The sequence below is a fragment of the Phocoena phocoena genome, chromosome 1 (assembly GCF_963924675.1).
Source record: "Phocoena phocoena chromosome 1, mPhoPho1.1, whole genome shotgun sequence".
NCBI lineage: Eukaryota > Metazoa > Chordata > Mammalia > Artiodactyla > Phocoenidae > Phocoena > Phocoena phocoena.
The window spans coordinates 49,743,083-49,764,794 of record NC_089219.1 but is presented as its reverse complement, the minus strand read 5'-3'; the positions used below and the strand labels follow the sequence as shown (position 1 = coordinate 49,764,794).

The following is a 21,712-nucleotide window of genomic DNA, read 5'->3' as shown; positions in this document are numbered from 1 at the left end:
ATAGAATATGATCTGTGGCATGGAGACAAACATACATAAAACACATTATGGAAAATCATCACACACTTTGACTTCTCAACTGAGTATAAACAAAAAGATGGTAATATGATATTTTTGTTGATGCTGACTAGTAGTAGGTCTATGTGATTACGTTATGCAGGGTTCTGAGGTGGGTGAAGAAATTCTCATCCCAAGGAATGTCCTAGTCTGAGGGAGGATACCAACCATGGGTAAAGATAGATAGAGATCTGCTTAGTTTAATTCAGCAAACATTTGGTGAACACATATCAACTATACATGTACCAGGAACTGTACCAGTGCGGAAAAAGTCAAAGCTGAGCAATTCAAATTCCCATCTCCCCCAGAGCTCACAATCAGGCAAGGGAAATGAAATTGCAGACATCTAATTTACTTTGCCTATTTTCTCAAATCTCTGAAATCAGGATGCATCTTACAGTTGACAGCATGTCAAAATGTAATTGGCAGTGTTTTTTCATTTTTTAAAAAATTAATTATTATTATTTTTTTTTGGTTGCATCAAGTCTTAAGTGCGGCACCCAGGATCTTCATTAATGCACACAGAATTTTCGTTGTTGCACATGGGCTCTTCACTGCGGCTCAGGCTGCTCTCTAGTTGTGGCATGAGGGTGCTTTTTCATTCTTAATGGCATATAAAATAATGGAATAACTTACTATCCATTATAATGAAGTTAAGATTTGATGAAATATGGTCATTACTGTATAAATCAGAACATAGTACTAAAATAAAGAGGTCCAAAATTCCTTTTCAAATGTAAGTGTACCACCCCTCCCTAAGAGTATTTGTAGTTAAATAATTTAAGACCTAATGGGTAAATAAAAGTAAATAAGGTGGGAATTATTACACAAAAGCACTTGTAAAACTTTTTTGTTCACCATAATAAAACAATGAAATTCACTGTCATTTTACTAATTAATAACAATGTATATTACACAATTCATTTCCATTTACTTTACTTCCTTGAAATTTTTTGGGGTCCCCCTCTTTTGGTCACAATAAGACAGTTGTAAATTGTTTTATATACCTGTAGATAATATGCACACTAAGAGCAGTTTTATTTTCCAGAAATTGGCCTTTCACCCAAATATTCAACTTTGTCTTCAACTTTCAGCATGGCTGAAAGTTATTATCCAGTCCACGGGCCATTGATTTCTCAGAAATGAAGAGCAATGCAGGTGCTTATGATGAAAAACGAACAACAAACAAAACTTTTGAGGGAACGTTTTTTCAATATTCTCAGCTTAGTATATCTGATAAGTATTTCTCAATCAACAAACCTTCCCACTAGGAATTTTCTCCTCCTCACATCCTCCACACACCCCATGCTTCAGCCACAACTGGTTACTGCAAATCCCTAGATGTGCCTGTACTGTTCGTGCCTCCTTGTCTTTGCTCCTGCTTTTTCCTTTTGCCTGGAATGCGCTCTCCCTGTCTCTATACTTGGAAAACTCATGCTCAGCTTTCAAGACCCAGGTCTAACACCACTGTATTAGCTTGGGCTTCCCCAGGAAAAAAGGGTGTGGGACCAGGGCTTGAAGAGGGTCATTTATCTGAGTCCCAAAGATTATGAAGGAGGACTGGAAAGAGTTTAACAGTGAAGAAGACCAAGTCAATAGAAGAGTAAGTTATTGCTTTGTTCCTTTTTGTAAGCAATTGGGGCTCCATCCTACAGGGATCATTTGAGGATCTGTACAGGATGCACTTCAGAATTATTACCCGTGAGATAGAAGAGAGGGGCATTTACCCATCAAATCCTGCTCCCCATGGGTCATTATTTCCCTTATGGGATGTTAACATCCTTGCTTTCCCAGATTGTGCATGAGTCAGAGAAGTCCTGGTACAGAAAATGAGAGATGAGTAGTGCTATCAGATTATACCTGTGTGATGCTGGTTGCCATGGCAACAGCTGGAGTAAAAGATGGGCTAAGAGGATGAGGCCATGCAGAAGAGGTCTCTCTTTTCTAACTTGCACAGAATTAGCCCTGCCCCATCAGACCTCCACGGTGCCAGGCACAGACCTCTGCCTCATGGCATTTGTCTTCTTGCTTTCTGATAAACAGCTTCCATATTAGGTATGAACCTCTTAGCAGTGCTGGCAAGATTTTGTTCAGTAGCTACTGAATCTAGAAGAGTAATCAGCGTACACCATATAGACTAAGGCCCCTCTCAGTGGAGTCAAAACGCCCATTTTATTTTTAAAATTTTTTTCTCTTGGGTATTCTTTCTTCTAGTTTTATTGAAATATAATTCACGTACAGCACCTTTTAAGGTGTATAGCATCATGATTTGACTTATACACATCATAAAATTATCACGGTAAGTTTAGTGAACATCCGTCATCTCATAGAGATACAAAATTACAGAAAATACATAAAATCTTTTCCTTGTGATGAGAACTCACAGGATTTACTCTCTTAACTTTCATATATAACATACGGCAGTGTTAATTATATTTATCATGTTGTCCATTACATCCCTAGTACTTATTTATCTTATAACTGCAAGTTTATACCTTTTCACTACCTTTACCCAGTTCCCCCCTCCCCCCTCCCCACCCTCTCCCTGCCTCTGGTAACCACAAATCTGATCTCTTCTTCTGTGAGTTTAAAACACACATTTTATTTTGTGTGTATGTGCGTTCCAATAAAGCTTTATTTACAAAAAAAGGCAACAGGTCAGGTTTGGCCCACAGGACATAGTTTGCTAATTCCTGGTATAATCCACAGGTTGGGTACATTTTTTTAATGCAAAACAGAGATATCTGTGTTAATGAAAGCTTCCCCCTTGTATCTGTATAACATTTCAGAAAAAATGAAGCTATTTCATATATAATGACTCAAAGTTTAATCCTCATACCAACACTTTGCAGTGGGTAGGTCTTATTATCCACATTTTATTTTATTATTTTTTAATGAATGTATTTAATGTAAATTTTTTTAACATCTTTATTGGAGTATAATTGCTTTACAACTTTGTGTTAGTTTCTGCTGTATAACAAAGTGAATCAGCTACACGTATACATATATCCCCATATCCCCTCCCTCTTGCATCTCTCGTCCTCCCACAATCCCTATCCCACCCCTCTAGATGATCACAAAGCACTGAGCTGATCTCGCTGTGCTATGTAGCTGCTTCCCACTAGTTATCTATTTTACATTTGGTAGTGTATATATGTCAATGCTACTCTCTCACTTCATCCCAGCTTACCCTTATGCCTCCCCGTGTCCTCAAGTCCATTCTCTATGTCTGCGTCTTTATTCCTGTCCTGCCCTTAGGTCCATCAGAACCATTTTTTTCTTTTAGGTTCCATATACATGTGTTAGCATATAGTATTTGTTTTTCTCTTTCTGACTTACTTCACTCTGTATGACAGACTCTAGGTCCACCCACCTCACTATAAAAAATTCAATTTTGTTTCTTTTTATGGCTGAGTAATATTCCATTGTATATATGTGCCACATCTTCTTTATCCATTCATCTGTCGATGGACACTTAGGTTGCTTCCATGTCCTGACTATTGTAAATAGAGCTGCAATGAACACTGCGGTACATGTCTCTTTTTGAATTATGGTTTTCTCAGGGTGTATGCCCAATAATGGGATTGCTGGGTCATATGATAGTTCTATTTTTAGATTTTTTAGGGAACCTCCATACTTAAAACACACATTTTAAATTAATGGGAAATTTTATGGCAGTCTATTTCTCAAGCAGTTGATATAGCTGTTCAAAAGACACATTATAATGCAGTGCGAAAAAAGGAGAAATAAGTCAGGTGGATTGAAAACCAAGTCAGCAGAGACAAAAAGGTGATCATACATAATCCTGGAAAAAAGGAATTATTTTGACCAAAGTATCCATTATATTTGATGGGAATTTTTTCTTAAGAAATCTGATATATGTTGTATGTTTCTTAAGAAACATTAAATATATTATCAACCACTCAGTATGCAATCTTAAGTAAATTTCATTGAATTCATACTGCTAAAATCTGTCTTTAATCTCTCTAGATCCCTGCAATAACTCCCAGATTCACTAAGCGTGAGAACTAACGTCCTTATAATGACACCTAAAGCTCTACAAAATGCGGTCCTATCACAAGTCTGGCTTCTTCTCCAAATGCTCTCCTCTTTGCTCACTTTCCTTCACACTGGCCTCCACTAGGTACACTCCCACCTGGAGTTTTTTGCACTGGCTGCATCTCCCACCTGAACCCTTTCTGCTGACATCAGATGGGCAACTCCCTCAGCTTTGCAAGACTGCTCAAATGCCACCTTTCCAATAACACCTACCCTGAGCCTCCTCTTTAATCCTGCAGGCCTCCACCACTCTGAACTCTTGGGCCCCTTATCCTGTTTTACTTTTTTTCTTTTTCCTTAGCACTCAACCACTTCTAACAAATATACAATTAATTAATATGTGTTCATTGTTTATTTTCTTTTCCCCACTGCTAGGATGCGAGTTCCACCAAGGTAGGGGACTTTGTCTTTATTATTCATTGGCATATCCCAAGCATTCAGAACAGTGTCAGGAACATAATAGGTGCTCAATAAACACTTACTGGATTGAACTGAATACCTTGGAGCTCTGGAGATAATATGCTTCCTAATACAGAGGACATGTCATTGATGCAATTCTCCAAACATTGACTGAGCACCCACTAAGTGCTAGGCATGGATAACCTATACATGGTCCCCATCCTCAAAAAAGGCCTCAGGCTAGTGTGGACATGGGCAGGGTCACAATTACATGCTGGAGTGATGGCACCCTGACACAGCATGCACTATGGCTTTAGGCTAGTGGAAGAGGGGGCGGTTTGTATGTGGATGGTCAGGAAGATGTTAAGTGAGGAGATAACACTAAAGCTGACTTTTCACATGGAAATGGAGCTACCAAGATGATGAAGTGAAGGACACTGGACTGGATTTTGTGCACAAGGATTCTATCACATGTGAGTTATAGAAATGAGAGTCAGCACAGGTGTTGATCTTAAACAGTCCTTTAGGATCAATACACAGTGAACTATTTTCCTCAATTTAATTATTTAACTTCTGCCTCCCCTTGGTTCCTCCCGAAAGTATAGACTCTAAATAAATAGTCAGGCAGTAGAACTTCATGTGTCTCTCCCTCAGTAATGGAAAGGGACTTTGGGAATCTATTTAGGTTTATAATTTTCCCCTTGTCTATTGGGTTGTGTATTTTTGGTCAGGATCATGATTCAATTGCCATATATATATTTCTCATTTAAAATATTCATTGATTATGTGTTAATAAAGTAAGATTTTTTGTTTTCAATTAAAACAAAACTCTGGCCTTACTCTTTCCACTTGACTCGCTTATCCATTCAACAATTATTAAGTGCATACTGTGTACCAGGCATTGTGCTAGATGTCATGGGTAAGAAGAAGAACAGAAGCATTTTCTCTGCCTTTAAGAAGTCTTTAATAGCAGGACAAGCACATGTGAAAACAAAAACAAAAACACTGAAGCATTACATTTTGTATGAGAGAAGGATTTAGGACAACAGTCACAAACCACAGGTCAGATATAGCCCACATAAGTGTTTGGTTCAACAGCATTTTAAAAAAACTTGAATTGGTTTTCACAAATTAATCTTGATTTCTGACTGGTCTTAAAAGAAAAATCGGATTTGGCAACTCTGAGCCAGAGTTTCAAAAGGGCAAAAGAAGACCAGAGTTCAGTCAGGACCAGCCCTTTCAGAGGGAGGGAAGGAGGGAGAGAGGGAGGGAGGGAGAGAGGGAGGGAGGGAGAGGGGAGGGATGGAGAGAGGCAGAGTGCCCTTGAGAATGTGGATGGGCTGGGAATGGGGGAAGAGATGCAGATTTAAAGTAGAGGGGAGGGCTTCCCTGGTGGCGCAGTAGTTGAGAGTCCCCCTGCTGATGCAGGGGACACGGGTTCGTACCCCGTTCCGGGGTCCGCGGAACAGCTGGGCCCGTGAGCCATGGCCGAGGAGCCTGCGCGTCCGGAGCTTGTTGCTCCGCAACGGGAGAGGCCTGTATGCCGGGGGGGGGGGGGGGGGGGGGGGGGGGGGGGGGGGGAGTAAAGGGCATATTTTGTTTGTGGTCCAGAGAACTATATATAGACGCATGCACACTCCGACATTCCCATCCCCCTGTTTTGCCCATGAATAAGAGCAGGATCAAAGAATTTTAGCCCAGAAGAGATTATTTCATAGGTCATTTTACAAATGAAGAAGCAGGAGACTGGAGAGGCTGAATAATTTGCCTGATAACAATGTTAACATGAGCCTGTAGTGGTTCACAGATTGTATCCCAGGCTTGGGGGAACAGAGGGGACGTGCAACATGAAACTGTATAGTGGGCATCTGCTGTCTTACCTACCCAGCATCCATTCCTCCTCTCTCTGGAAATGGTGCCCTTATTTTGTTTGGGGAGCCACCGTTCCTCTTATTCCATGTGGTGCTGGTGGAACTGAGTCCACCTGGCTTCTGGGATGGCATGAAACCCAAGCCTGGCCAGCCCCGCTCATCCTCCTGGAGCTATTGAGAAAGAGGAATAATCCTTCCACTGGGGGCTGCTGAGAAGAAAAGATGCAATTCTGAATGATGCTCTTAGTACCCAACCTGAGATAGCATGATGTAATGAAAAGATGATAAGCTACATTTCCTTGGGTAAACTGCTTAACTAGCCTGAACCTTAGTTACCACATCTGTAAATGCAAATAACAATTCCTTGCCTCAAAGGGCTGTAAGGAAATAATGTATGTAAAATGCATGGCACATAGTAGGAGCTCATTAATGTTGGCATCTTTTCTTCTCCTTCCGAATAACATCAGATGAATGCAACATTACTGTAATTAAAATGTCAGAAGTGCATTGGCAGACATTCCTTACAACATATTGAGAACAGCTTTTTCAGTAGCTACCTTATGTGATTTCAGGGAATTGGGGAGGGAAAATAAAATAAAATGCAGCTTGCTTTCCTGGAACAATTCAATTCATATCCAATGCTTGCCAAGTGTAGCCTATAATTCTATGTCTACATTCATCTGTTATCTCACCTCTATTTAGATAAAGTGGTTTTCCTCCCCACTAACTGGCCATTTTATTTTTAAAATGGGAACTCTTTTGAATCTCTGGCAATCATTTAGCTGACAGTTTGGATCATAATGTAATAATAACATTAGTGAGCAGTTGTATGACACTTCCCACTTTTAAAGCACGTTACAAATCTGAGCTAATTAGAATGAATATTAACATGCCAGCTTTTATGGAATAATATTGCCATTATACTTTGCTATTTCAATAAAAATGCAGTGATCTTTTTTCACCAGAAATGGAGAAAAAGGAAATGAGCTCTCCAAAGGATTCAAACACAATGTAGCTGAGATATGAGACAGACAATTAATTGACTGAATGTTCCTCTAACAGCATTCAGGAGGATTTACAGGTATGCCACCTCCTGCTAATTCTACTTTAGGATCAAGTAGAGTGTATTAATGGGGGACAGAAAATCTGAAACCCAAGACAGTTTTCCAGCCTTCAGAATACACTTTCTACTCATTTCTAGACCTAAGCACCTCAAAGAAATCAGAGATACCTGACTGTGATTTATTCTTAAACCAAATGTGAAAATATCTCACATAGTATTGCAAAATACCCTATTCTTTCTGTTGTAAATGAAAATATAACAGAGTAAGTGTAGAGTGAGAAAGACTTGAGTTGGAATCCCAGCTCTGGTACTCAGCTATGTAACTCTATCTGAATCTTGGTTTCCTCACCTCTAAAATGAAAGGGATAGTTCTTTGATTATGTGCTCAAGTCCACTAATCCTTTATTTTGCAATGTCTAATTTACCATTAATCCCACCCAGTGTATTGTTTGTCTCAGGCATTGTAATTTTCGTCTCTGGAAGTTCAGTTTCATTATTTTTATATTTTCCACATCTCTACTTAACTTTTTTCACATGCAGACATATAGAATACAGTTATAACAACTATTTTAATGCCTTAGTGTGCTAATTCTAATAACTGTGACAGTATTGGGTGGGTTTCAATTGATTGATTTTTTCTCTGATTATGGGTCATATTTTCCTACTTCTTTGCATGCCTCATAATTGGATGCCAGACATTTTGAAATTTATTGGGTCCTGGGTATTTCTGTATTTAAAAAAAAATTTATTGAAGTATAGTTGATTTACAATGTCATGTTAGTTTCAGGTGTACAACACAGTGACATATACATATACTTATACATATGTATATATAATCTTTTTCAGATTCTTTTCCCTTACAGGTTATTACAAAATATTGAGTATAGTTCCCTGTGCTATACAGTAGATCTTTGTTGGTTATCTATTTGATATATAGTAGTGTGTATATGTTAATCCCAAACTCCTGATTTATCCCTCCTACCACCCTTTCTCCTTTGGTAGCCATAAGTTTGTTTTCTATGTCTTTGAGTCTTTTTCTGTTTTGTAAATAAGTTTGTAACTTTTTCTTCTTTTTTTTAGATTCTGAATATAAGCAATATCATACAATATTTTTCCTTCTCTGTCTGGCTTACCTGTTTTTGTATTCTTATAAGTACTTTTGAGCTTTTTGGTGAGGGAGGGGAAATGTAGTTAAGTTTACCTGGAAACAGTTTGAGCCCTTCAGATCTTGTCTTTAAGCTCTGTGTGAGGATCAGACACTATTTCTTCTAATCTTTTTCCATTGGTTTTTTCTCCAAGTTAGGGACAGGGTCTTCTATTTCATAGTCCCCAGAGTCTAGAGCATTACTCTCAAATTTTAACTGATGAATATCATCCTCAAAAATGTGGTGTAGGAGAGTATTTATTCTGGGATAAGTGCCCACCACACCCCGTGATCCCACAGCAGCCTGTAACTCCTCCATCATAGAACTTATTACATCATCTTGAAATTGCATGTTTGATAGATTTTATGAGAGCAGAGACTGAGTGCATCTCATTCAATGTTATTTCCCTAGTACTGAGTACAGTAGGAATATAAATATTTCTGAATTCTGAATTCTTCAGAAAATGGGTGAGAAAATAGGTCTTTAAACAAGTCACAGAGTTGCAGACCTCTAGAACAAGGAATTATAAATAGTAGACCAGGCCTCAGGAGTCCACCCGACTGTGGGGTTATAGCTGTATCCTTGCAGGTGGGGTTGGGCTAGACCCTTATGGAGCCTGTTTCACATAAAGCCAGCAAACCAAGAGCATAGTGTGGGGTATGTATGGAGAGGCTTCAGACTAGTCCTTCTGTTTAGGGAGGCCTTTATATCAAAGGCCTTGGGGCATATCTGAATTCTGTGCAGGACTTCCTTTCCTTCCTTCCACATATATTTTAATGCCTACTGATGCCTGGCACTGGGCCAGGAAGCCTTCAGTTCTGTGTTGCAGGAGATGCTCTTCACACAGTATTCTGTGTCATGGTCTAGAAGGCATTTGATATCATGTGTATCCAAACAGTACTACCAGGCTTCCCATCTTGCCTGCTATGTAAAGATCAATGAAAAGCATCTATCTTCTTTTGACTATCTGGTTATATCCATCTATCTAAACTTGCTGTAAATTACATCCAACAAATATCTTAGAATGCCTACTCTGTTACAGGCATGCCAGTTACCACTGGGACTGGTCATTGGAAAAGCCCTTTGGCAACAGGAAAAGCACCCTCAGGGTGACCTAAGGATGGAGGATTATTCAGTTTCTGAGCACTGGATCTCCCTCTTTACAAAACTTTCTCTCCATCTTCTGCCATCACATTCATAGTACAGCTCATCTTATGGCTTGAGCACAAAGGTGAGATGGGACAGACTCACAACAGTGTGGGAAGTGAACTCATTCCATTAGCTGATTGGTTCATTCATCAGTTCAATATTTATTGCACACCTTATGTGTGTCAGACACCATGTTGAATGTTGGTAGTATATGGACTAGTGCAAAGACTAGCGGATACAGTCTTTGTCCTTAATGAATTCACCATCCAACGGTGGAAGCAAGTGAATGAACAGCTACAATAATGTGAATGATAGATGGTAAGGTAGAAGAATACATAGGCCAATATCTAATTTCTTGAGGAGCCATAAATTCTCTGGGAGAAATGGTGTTTGTCTTTCATAGTTCCTAACAACATGATCTGTAGAGGGTGAGTACTCATAAAGAGTCAAAAGGCCTAGATTCTGGTCCCAGTTCTGTCTTTGACTAGCTGTCTATCCTTTATGTTAGTTAGTTCAGCTTTCTGAGCCTCAGTTTCCTCATCTGTAATGTGTGACGGACACTAGTCCTGCTTACCTCAGTGGGTTATTGTGAAGATCAATGGTCATGAGAGTGATTTTTAAATTAATTGTAAAGATCTCTATGAAATAAAATATGCAATCATAAGTTACATTCTTAAATGTTCTTTTGAATTTTAAAACAGATGTTGTTCAACACTTCAGTAAGTGCTGAATAATCCTTCTCTTAAAAGAAAAAAAAGGAAAGGAAGGAAGGAAGAAGGAAAGAAAGAAAGGAAGGAAGGAAGGAAGGAAGGAAGGAAGGAAGGAAAGAAAGAAAGAAAGAAAACCAGCAGGTAAGGGTCACTGTTGCCACCTTCACAGTTCAAAGTAGGTCTGACTTGATCTTTTCAGCACACTAGATATTTACTATTATCCCCGTTTTACAAATTAGAGAAGTGAGGCGCCAAAGAATTTATGCAAGAGCACGGTCTCTTCAAAACCCCAGCCTGGGTTACTTGCCAAGGTCTTTACAAGTCAACAAAAGTCAAAAGGGCCAAGCCACACGGTTCCGCAGCATCTTTTTCTCTGAAAGCCCCGCTTCACTGAAAGCTCTGCTGAGCAAGGGAAGGGCTGGCCGAGGCTTCGACTCCGCCCCGTGACGCATAGGACCCCGCCTTCAGGCCCTCCACCTCTCGCGGGATCTCTCGAGAAGACGGCCGGGGTCAGGTTCCATCATGGCGGCGGAAGAGGCGGATGTGGATATCGAAGGGGACGTGGTGCCAGTGGCGGCACAGTCTGGGTGAGGCGTAGAGACTGGGTCTTGCAGAGACGAGGAGGGGCGCAGATGTGAGGAGGGTATCCTAGAAAGATCGCGGTTCCGGCAGGGGCCAGGGGAGCGGAAGACCATCCGCTGGGCCAGGGTCTCCTAGCGGCCAGGGAGACGCCTCGCCTATCCCGCTTGCGGGCTCCTCCTGAGCCCAGGGTGCGGGTACCGGAGGCTAGTGACCGACGGCCCTTTAACCTTTTACCGGCATGCCGTGAGGGCACCGGCCGCGCCTAGCGCGTTGTCCACTCTTCAGCAATTAGATTCCTTCTTCCATTACTGCCACCGCCCAACAATAACTAGAACAAGGGCGGCCCCTGGACAGTACCCGAGCTTAGGAGTCTTGTTCCATCGCTTGCAGGCCGTGTGACCTTGGGCGTGTCGTTTTATCCCTACCGGCCACCGGTTACCTTTTCCATGTAGGGATAGTTACGAAAAACTTCCCGAGAAGCAGCGTGACTTGAAGGAAAGGGGCTGGACTTTAGAGTTAGACAGCTCTGGGTTGACCCTGCCAGTTACTAGCAGTGTGACCTTGGACCTCAGCTCATGTGTTAGCTGACAATCATGTTATGTACCTCATACGGTTATTGTGAAGATAAAATGAAATAATTATGGGATGTGCTCTAGCATAAGGTAGGTGCTCTGTAAATGTTGTGTTCTTTACCATCCCACCAGGGATAGTATTTTGAGGACCCAGTGAGGGGGTCATAATTTATTTACCAATTCCTGCAGAGCAGGCCAGTGTGATTTTTAAACAGCATCCTCCAGCTTGAGACATCTAGCTGTTTGACTCCTCGCTTGCAGAGAGAGAAGTTGATACATGCCATTTTAAAAATGTGCTTTCAGAATCTTCTATTAGTAATGGAAGAGGCCTAGACTGATCAGGAATCGGAAGACCTCAATTCTAAACTCAGCCATCTATGTTGCTTGTAGCTATGAACAACTTCATTACAAGTCTCTAGGTTGAACCATGTAAAACTGCCAATCTTAGACCATTTTTGACCTATAAAATAGCAATTTCACATGGTCCAACCTGATAATAGCGCCTCTGTAAATTGTGGAGAAGAGTACTAACCCTGCTCATGAGGCACCGATAGTGGGTCTAAAGTTCATTTAGTCATTCTCTCTCAAATCTTCAGGCAAAGCAGTCCGAGTCTGTACAAACGAATAGGAAGCCTTTAATAACAATCATTGTTCACATTTGTGTAGATCAAGTTAATCTTGATCAAGTGCTGTTACATGCATGATTGGATTTACTTTTCACAATAAGTCTGTGAAATAAATGGGAGGGATTCTTATCTGCAGTCCAGAGAGAAATGAGCTGGCCTTGGAAACACTAAAGATCATCTGAGAGCATTGGCTTTACCCCTTTCCATGGGTTCTTCTTGATTTTTCTGATTGTGTTTTATTTCTCTTTTTCCTTTCTCATTATTCTGCTGAGCCTTAAGTCTGCTGGTGGCACCTGTAATCGTATTAGTCTCAGGCAACCAATAACAGATTACTGGTTCCTGATGGTCAGAGCCATTGCCTTATACAATTCCACAGAGCATCATTAACATTATATTCTGGTGAAAGTTGCTCCTTGGTGTTGGGGACTCTGATCATATGGCATTTGGTGTGAGTGAACACTTAGTTGCCCCTCTGAATTGTGTAGTTACAGCTGATTATAACATCTGTGGAACCCTTGAGGATTAAGTGAAAACACTTTTAAGTCTTTGCTAAGTGCTGGTTACCAAAGTTAGAAGATGGCATTGAAATGTTTTGGTTTCCCTTCTTTGTCATCCTCCATTTCTTCTGCTTATTCTTTAAATCATAATGTTCCAAGGGATTTTTGTCGTAAGACTTCTCACTAACCACACAGTCCCATCTCTCAAGACTTAAATTTCTGTTAAGTTGGACCATATGAAATTTTCCCAACGTTCCACCATTTTTGACTTACAAAAACAACAGTTTCTTAAGTTCCACCCAATACATGCTGATGTTTCCCAAATCTCTTTCCTGAGCTTCACATCCATTTATCCAATTCTCTGAATCTGTTTGCCCTTGGGCTTTCCACAAGCACCTCAGCTTCACTTTATAGAAACTTTCCTTACCCAACCTGCCTCTCCAAGTTCCCCAGTTCAATGAGTGGCACCATCTACCTAGTCATGCAAGGCACAGACCTAGATTTTATCCCTTTTCCTTACCTCTCTCCTATCAGGGTCTGTTGATTCTGAGTATCCTCTCAAATGTGATCACTTCTTCCTGTTCACACTGTTTGTTCCTTAGGTCTGAATTACTGTCACCTCTCTCTAGTATCTATATAATCACTCCGTCTTAACCACTTCTTGTCTCTTTGACCCCCTTCTAGTCTTTTCTGAAGTTAGAGCAGTCTTTTCTTACATCCAGACCTTATCATGTTATTCCCTTCAGTCCTCAATTAGCTTTATGATAAAATCTTTATTCCTTAACTCCTAGAGACCTGTGTGATCCATGCCCCACCTATCTTGTTCATTCAGTCATTCAGCGAATATTGATTATCTTTTATATGCCAAGCCCTGGGTATATAGCAGTCATCCAAACTAAGTACTTGCTCTCATGGAGCTAACATTCTTATTGGATGAGACAGACAATAAACCTTATATATATGCCAGATGGAGAGAAACCTGTAGATAGGTTTTTGCAGTCTAAGAGGTACAAATTCTTTACACTAGACTGAGAAAAGTCAGTAGCTAGGAAACTTTATAACCTCAAAACGTACAGAAGCAAATATTAAATTTAATTATATCACAGATTGGGCCTCCTCAAACTTAACTATTCAGGCTTTTTCCATATGAAGTGAACAGGGTGACTTTAGAAACTTCTAATTAGTGAAAAGAGTGAGAATTAAAGTTTAATCCCCCATGAACGTAGAAAAGCCCCCAAGTAACCCAAGTTAATTTTTTTTTATGTGAGTTGTTACTAAAGCATCACATTTCTTATCTCTTCACTGTACTGTCCTCCTTTGAGTATTTTCTTTTGGTTCTTCTATCTGTTCTGGCTTTTTCTTCATTTTGAGGGTGGTACTGTTGATGGGTGGCTTCTATGCTTCAGATATAACTAAAAGAATTAATTGTAAAGTTGAATTCCTGTATACACATGCATATTCATCAAAAGAAATCTGAAGTGTTGGTTCATAGCCACAGAATATGTTGTAGTTGCTGTTTGGAGGTATTTTTTCCCTCATGAAGTTGTTTATTGGGAGAAGGAGAAGTCTGATATTTAGCAATTGAAATAGGGTGGATTAAAGCCACTATATATTTCACAGGCCAAAGGTAGAGCGGGCATCTACAATGTTAAATCTGTTAAGGGGGGAAAGGAACTAAATATTTGCTTAACATCTGAAACCTTCCAGTCACTGTGCTCTGTAAATTATGTTCATTAACTGGTATAATCTCACTTTCATACCCATTTTCTTAATTATTACAGAAGTGATGAAAATACAGCATCTGTTTTACAAGACCACTATCTTGACTCATCGTGGAGAACTGAGAATGGTCTTATTGTAAGTATTTTATGGGAATATCAGGTGTATTAAGCCATTACTCAGTACCCAGAGTACCTCTTTTTTTTTTTTTTTTAAACTTGGTTCTAATTCTCAGCAGTCACAGAGGTAATATATTGAAACCTTTCTCTTAACTTAAAAATAGAAGGAATTTATTCTTTCTTCTTTTGACTTTGAAAAAATGGCCTTTTAGGAATCAACTTAGGAGCCAGTTAGATTTAGGTATGAATCATTGCTCTACCACTTATCAGATTTGTGAACCTTAGTTTCTTCATCTAAAAAATCGGGATCATTGCATGCTTCGTTTCTTCATTTAACAGTTATTTATCAAGTACTTACTATGTGCCAGGCACTAGGCCAAGTTTGGGGGATACACCTGTAATCAAGACAGACATGGTCCTGCTCTCAAGGAGCTTATATTCTAAAGGGGAGTCAGGTGGTAAACAAGTAGACTAATGATAGATCGTGAAGGACATAAGCAAGATGCTGACTGAGAGTTACAAGGTGGGGAATCTACTTTAGATAAAGTTGGTGAGGGAAACTGAGGAGGTGACATTTAAGTTGAAAACAATAGATATGTGAAGAATTGATGAAAAATATTCTAGGCAGAAAGAATAGCAGCACAAAGGCTCTGGTTGAAACCCAGTGTCTAGAATATAGTGGGAAAGGGGAGGGGATGACAGCTGTGACAAGGTTGGAAAGGCAAATGAGGGGAATCAAAGAGACTAGTTAGGAAACATTTGTAGGAATCTAAGCACGATTTGGTGGTGGCTTGGCCTAAGGTTGTGGTAGAAGTTGACAGATTTGAATTATGTTTTGGAGGTAGAACTGCTTGGTAAATTGGGTGTGGGGATTGAGGAAAAAGGAAAGAATCCAGGATGATTCCTGGGTTTCTAGCTGGAATAGCTTGGTGACTAGTAGTACTGTTTACAAAATTGGGAAGGCAGGGGGAGAAGCAGGTGAATGTATGTTATGGTGAGTTTTATTTTGAATGTGTTAAGTTTAAGAAGCCTATTAGAGGGGCTTCCCTGATGGCACAGTGGTTAAGAATCCGCCTGCCAATGCAGGGGACACGGGTTCGAGCCCCGGTCTGGGAAGATCCCACATGCTGCGGAGCAACTAAGCCCATGCACCAAAACTACTGAGCCTGCACTCTAGAGCCCACGAGCCACAACTGCTGAGCCCACGTGCCACAATCACTGAAGCCCATGTGCCTAGAGCCTGTGTTCTGCAACAAGAGAAGCCACTGCAGTGAGAAGCCCACACACTGCAATGAAGACCCAACACAGCCAAAAATAAAAAAATTAAATAAATAAATTTATTTTTTTTAAAAAGAAGCCTATTAGAAATCCAAGTGGAAATTTTGAGTGAGCAGTTAGTTATAACAGTCTAAATAGAGCTTGGAGAAGAGACCTGGGCTGAAAATTTTTAAGTTTTGAGAGTTAAAAAAGAGTATGATTATTTAAGGAGAGATTGTGGCTTAAGGGAAAAAAAGAATTGTGGTGAGTTTTGGGAATAGGTGAAGTATCTAGCAAAATGCCTAATACCTAAAAGTTCCTCATACAGAATAGCCATTATTACTTTATCATGGGTAGGAGCCTGAGCCTTGGAATCCAAGACTCAAGTCTCTTCTCTCCTGCTTGAAGTGTCAGTGAATGCCTTTATGGATGCATCTGTGAAGAAGTAATGCCTATCTCATAGCATTATTGTGAGAATCAAAGATATGTCTGTGTGCTCAGTAAATGGTAGCTTTATTATTTGTAATCATTGTATTGTGTATTTTTATTTAACAAAACAGAAGATAATTTCAAAAAGCAGTAAATAAAGAAATTTATTCTTCCTTTTTTTAATAGCCTTGGACTTTGGATAGCACCATCAGTGAAGAGAACAGAGCTGTCATTGAGAAAATGTTGTTGGAAGAAGAGTATCCTTTAATGATTATGAGGAAAGTAAAGATTTCAGGGTTAAAAATCCATAAATGCAAAACTTACAGAAGAGACCACTGTTAGTTACTAGATAGTATATAACTGCTAGTATATAATGTGTTACCTGCCTTTTCTGTTTTACCACTAAGTCTGAGATCTGACTCAATATTTTTGAGTTTCTGTTGTCAACCAACTCTTTATACTATCTTAATATTGAGTAGAAATTATAGAGTGTTTCATGTTTTAACGTTTTTTGGCCATGCCACGCAGCATGTGGGATCTTAGTTCCCTGACCAGGGATCGAACCTGTGCCCCCTGCAGCGGAAGCATGGAGTCCTAACCCCTGAGCCGCCAGGGAATTCCCTGTAGAGTGTTTTAAATCAGCTAGAATCTTTAGTCGAAGTCCAAATCATTCAGTTTAAACCTCCATTTTCAGTTATATGAGACGTTAATTTGTCCAAGGACATAGAATTAAAATATGTAAAAGTTCTCACTTCTTACTCTACCGATTTACAGGTGTTAATGGGAGCAATCCAAGTAAAAAGCATAAAACTATAGAATGAAGATTTTTTCCACCAGAAGTTGTAGGTCTTTATTCACAGTTCAGCCACTGGCTTCTTGTCCTTATTTCTTTCATCTATTTGTGATGTTTGCAACTTAACTTTTTTAGGGCTCCATTTTTTATATGTAAAGTGAAAGGATTGAACAAAAAGATTTCTGATTTATAAAGGTTATTAATACTACTCTAATAAATAGTGAGTGGTTTATTTTCAACTCACCTGTGTTTCATGGATTTTTATCTCCTCTTTAAGCCAGAATATCTATTCTTTTTATTACCAGTTATTGCTACATTGTTTTCGGGGTGTCTTTGTACCTTTAATTATCATAGGTTAGCCCTTTCTAGGCTTTCTTACTCTCTAACTCTCCCCAAACATTACAGTTATAGCCCAGATCATTGCTTTTCAGTAGAAAAATAGTGCAAGTCACATATCATTTACAGTTTCTAGTAGCCACATAATTGTAATAACATTTTATTTAACCCAGTATATTTAAAATATTGTTTCAACATTTAATCACTATATAAACATTATTGAGATGTTTTGCTTTCTTTGTTTTATACTCTTTGAAATCCAGTGTGTATTTTATACTTACAGTACATCTCAGTTTGTACTAACCACATTTCACGTACTCAGTAGCTACACATGTGGCTATTGGCTAATACGTTGAACAGTGCCATTCTAGATTAATGAATATTTAAGTAGTCACTGGTTCATTTCCAGATTTGGGAACAAAATAATGAGAATAAAAGCTATGTGAGCTCTTGGAGGACAGGGTTAATGTTTTCTCTCTTTGTCCTCAGCACCTAGTACCTAGCATAGTGCCTCATGTACACAGTACATGTACACAAAATACAATATTTGTTAAGTGAAGAATATCTCAGACTAATCTAAAGTATTGCAGTATAGGCTAGGTTTAAAAAGTCTGAGAGGGAGACTCTGGTAAATTTGACCCAAGCGTTTGTTATTTTTATTAGGATAGAGAGCAACCCTAAACTCTTCTCTGTTACTTTCAGAAATATGAAAGCAAATACTCCTAAATTACCCTGGACAACCAATCAGATTCATCTGTTACATTCTCCATGTGTTTTAGGAAAAAAGATTTAAATAAAACATTGAGGATATATCTTCTCTTAGCCACTAAATAAGGAAGAGAAACTAACTTTTATGTAGCACACATTTTGTGTGGGTACTGTGTCATGTGTGACTTCACATGTAATATTTAATCCATATAACAACCCTGTGAGGTATAAACATTTTTGTCATAATTTTTGCAGACCTGGTTTAGCTAGAATTCAAGTGTGACTTTCACAAGTATGTGAGTGCCTGCTTTAAGTTGCATAAAAATTATAGGACTTTATTATTTTTTTAAAAGTTCTTTAATAATTACACAGGTATTATTTATCCAAAAAGTCACTTCCAGGAAAATTCTGGCTTGATCAAAAGGAAGATGATAAAAAATACATGAAGAGGTAAAATCAATTTATAATACTTTTAAAAGTCTGAATTGTATTTTTAAAAACTTCTTCACAAGCTTCCTTATTTTCTTTTTTCATGTGGTGCAGTCTGCAGAAACCAGCAAAAATCATGTATGTACTTACGTTTTATATTTTAAAATCTTTTTGATTAGTTAAAAGTTATGGAAAAATTAAGCAAAAAGTTATAGCTGGCCTGTGGAAAAGCCCTCTTGACCTTGGGTTATACAAAAATATAAAGTCAAAATTTCTTGTACAGATGTTGGAATGTCACAAGATAATTTTATTATTGTTATTTATTTATCGGAATTTTTTTAGGGCCCTACAAAAAGGTGGTTTTCTAGGGATTTGTGGGGAACATTTTTATAAAGCTGCCCTTTAATATGTTCGGAATTGACTTGATTCCTGTTGCCCTGTCAGTTAGTTTTCAGTCGTTTCAAACAAAAATTTAAATTGAATTTGTGGCTTTCAAAAATTATCTTGAGAAATTAAGTATTAACTGTTTTATAAACATCCTTTCCCTACAATTGCAGAAAGTTTGATGTTATTTAGTGTTTCTAAACTTTCATGTTTATAATCCCTTAGAGGGTAGATTTCCAATTACCAACAGTTTGAGCCCTGAGCAGACTTTGGCTTTTGCATTTTGCTGAACAGACAACAGAAACCAAATAAAGTCAATGAAAAGATTAATGGTTTGCTTGAATTAAATTAGTGAGTTTCATCACTTTTTAACTTTTTAATGTCCTGCATTTCAAAAGCAATAAATGTAATGTCACAGTATTTTTACCTGTTTTCTGGCTTGATATTTACATAGATTTACATAGAAGAATAAGAGAGATGGTATTTCTGGAGCCAGTTTAAACTCTGACATGCCAGTTGACAAGCCGATTTAAACTCTGGATTTGGAAATATATTAACGTCTGCTGCTTTGTGTCCAGTCTGAGGAAGCCTACTTGTTATCACATTGACTTCCTTTGATGTCTTTTAGTATTATCTTCACTCAGACCCAAGGATTATGTTTTTGGGGGCTCCTATCATCCTGAGCTAGAGAAGTATACAAGACAGGGCAAATCTGTTCCCCCAGGTAGAGACTGCAGCCGCCTTCTTCTCTTTTTAATTCTTAGACTCAAAGTATTAAATTTAGCCCATGGCTTTGTATAACCTTTAGCTGCATAAATATGGAATGTTCCATTTCAGAAATTTTTTTTGCAACTCCTCTTTTTCCCCTCAGGGTACACTCTCCTACAAAACCAGCCAGTTACTCAGTAAAGTGGACGATAGAAGAAAAAGAGCTGTTTGAACAAGGGCTGGTAAATAGAGCAATTTTTAATTTATAGTAAAATAATTCTAGAAGCAAATATTGATAGAATTATAAGGTTAAATTAATTTATAGAGACTGGAAATTTCTTTCTAATTACAGTGATCATATCTATAGTTTTTCTGTAGTTAGAGTGATGTTTGTAGTATAATATAAGTGAATTCCTTTTAACTCATACCTAAGTAAATAAAATATTAAAATAGATTTGGATCAATATTGATTTTCACCCCTTTTTTGTATTAATAAAATCCAAGAAATTGTACTATATCTGCATACATGGCACCAACTACCTGGATTAAAAGGCAAAATTATTTGGTCACCTGATCTTTTCTCTAGGGAAAAAACATGTATATTTGGAACCGTCTGGGTGATCAGCTGAGTTTTTTTTTTAATTCAGATATTTGGCATTGTGCACACAGTCTAAATATTTCAGTGGATATAATTAAAGACCAGAAACATTATTTTTGCATGAATGTTTCACTGAGATCTATTTAAACGTCCACAAGTTGCATAATGGAAAAAAATATGTGCATAAGTTTCTGATTATGAGAAAACTCCGTAATATAATGAAGCTTAACAAAACATGCAGGAATTTTTTTTAACTGTCAGTAGTAGATTATATCTTTTTCTTACATGTTACCCAGTATTGTACTAATTAATTTTGAAATTATATATATTTATATATTACATATATAGAATATTTATGTAATATTATGTAGGATTCATGAATGCAAATTGAAACATCATTGTTAATATTTCTGCAGATGACAGGAAATAAAATGTGTTTGTATTTTTATAGTTAACATCACCATGCCATGTATGTTCTGTGATGTTTTATATAAATACATAAACTATTTTGAGGGTTTTATCTCCTGAGATTTTTCTCCTGTACTGTTGATTTTTTTATATTGGTATTTTAGTCTGTTGCATGATTATCATTTATATAATCTAATTAACTAGTCATTTATTTAAGATTGCTGACAACTTTGGTGTTTTGTTCATTACCAAAGATCAGAACACACACACACACCCATACACACACACGGGTTGTGAATTTTTAGGTTATTGTTGACTTTGGTGGTAGTTATAAAGGCTGTATCTGCATGGTTCAAAATTCAAATGGTACGTAAAGTTGTAGGGTGTTAAGTCTCCCTCTGACTCCTGTTTCAACCTTTAGTTCTCTTTGCCTCAGGTAACCATTGTCATCTGTTCTTGTATATCCTTCCAGAGATAGTTTGTCCCTGTAAAAGCAAGTGTCTGTTTATTTAGGTACATATGTAGATATCTATATCTTTATCTACCTATCTGTCTATATACATAGATATTTTAAACCTAGAATATTTTCCCACAAAAATACATGGAACCATTGGTTGTATTCCCAGCTTTTTAACCTATTAGTATCATTTGTTTATAGACTGAATTCTGTCAGGCTTGAGAGAAGGAAATTATGTGGTACTGAATGATGAAAGATTTTTCCTTCTCTGTCTTGTCCCTTTGCTCTCTTTTTAAATTGGTAAATGTCTTCTTTGCTCCTCTTGTTAGTGTCCCCTCTCCAATTTTCATAGTGTCCAAGCCCCTGCAATCCTAACTAGTCAAACTTTATCCAAATCCTTCCTGTTTCCAAAAGTGATCCATGCTACCAAGTTACCTATTTGCCTTCATCACACAATACAGATAACCAAATCTTCAGTAAGTTGATCTCAGTTAGGTATTAGTTAAGAACAATCTTAAATAATTAATTTATACTTAGTAATCATTTTCTCAGAAGTACTTTCAGTTTTAAGAAATTGTCCATATGTCAGATTTTCTAATGAATACCAGAAATAAGTGTATAAATTAAGTTTTATCAT

At 38.1% G+C, this 21,712-nt stretch overlaps 1 protein-coding gene across 1 annotated transcript in view; it reads left to right on the top strand.

The window, feature by feature from the left end:
• The first annotated feature begins 10,975 nt into the window (after positions 1-10,975).
• MYSM1 (Myb like, SWIRM and MPN domains 1) overlaps positions 10,976-21,712 on the top strand; it is a 36,399-nt gene continuing 25,662 nt past the window's right edge. Inside the window, exons 1-6 of the mRNA XM_065884251.1 lie at positions 10,976-11,040; positions 14,512-14,587; positions 16,441-16,511; positions 18,464-18,541; positions 18,635-18,658; positions 19,776-19,854. Of these exons, the coding sequence (XP_065740323.1) occupies positions 10,976-11,040; positions 14,512-14,587; positions 16,441-16,511; positions 18,464-18,541; positions 18,635-18,658; positions 19,776-19,854 (393 nt within the window). The remainder of the gene's footprint in view (positions 11,041-14,511; positions 14,588-16,440; positions 16,512-18,463; positions 18,542-18,634; positions 18,659-19,775; positions 19,855-21,712) is intronic.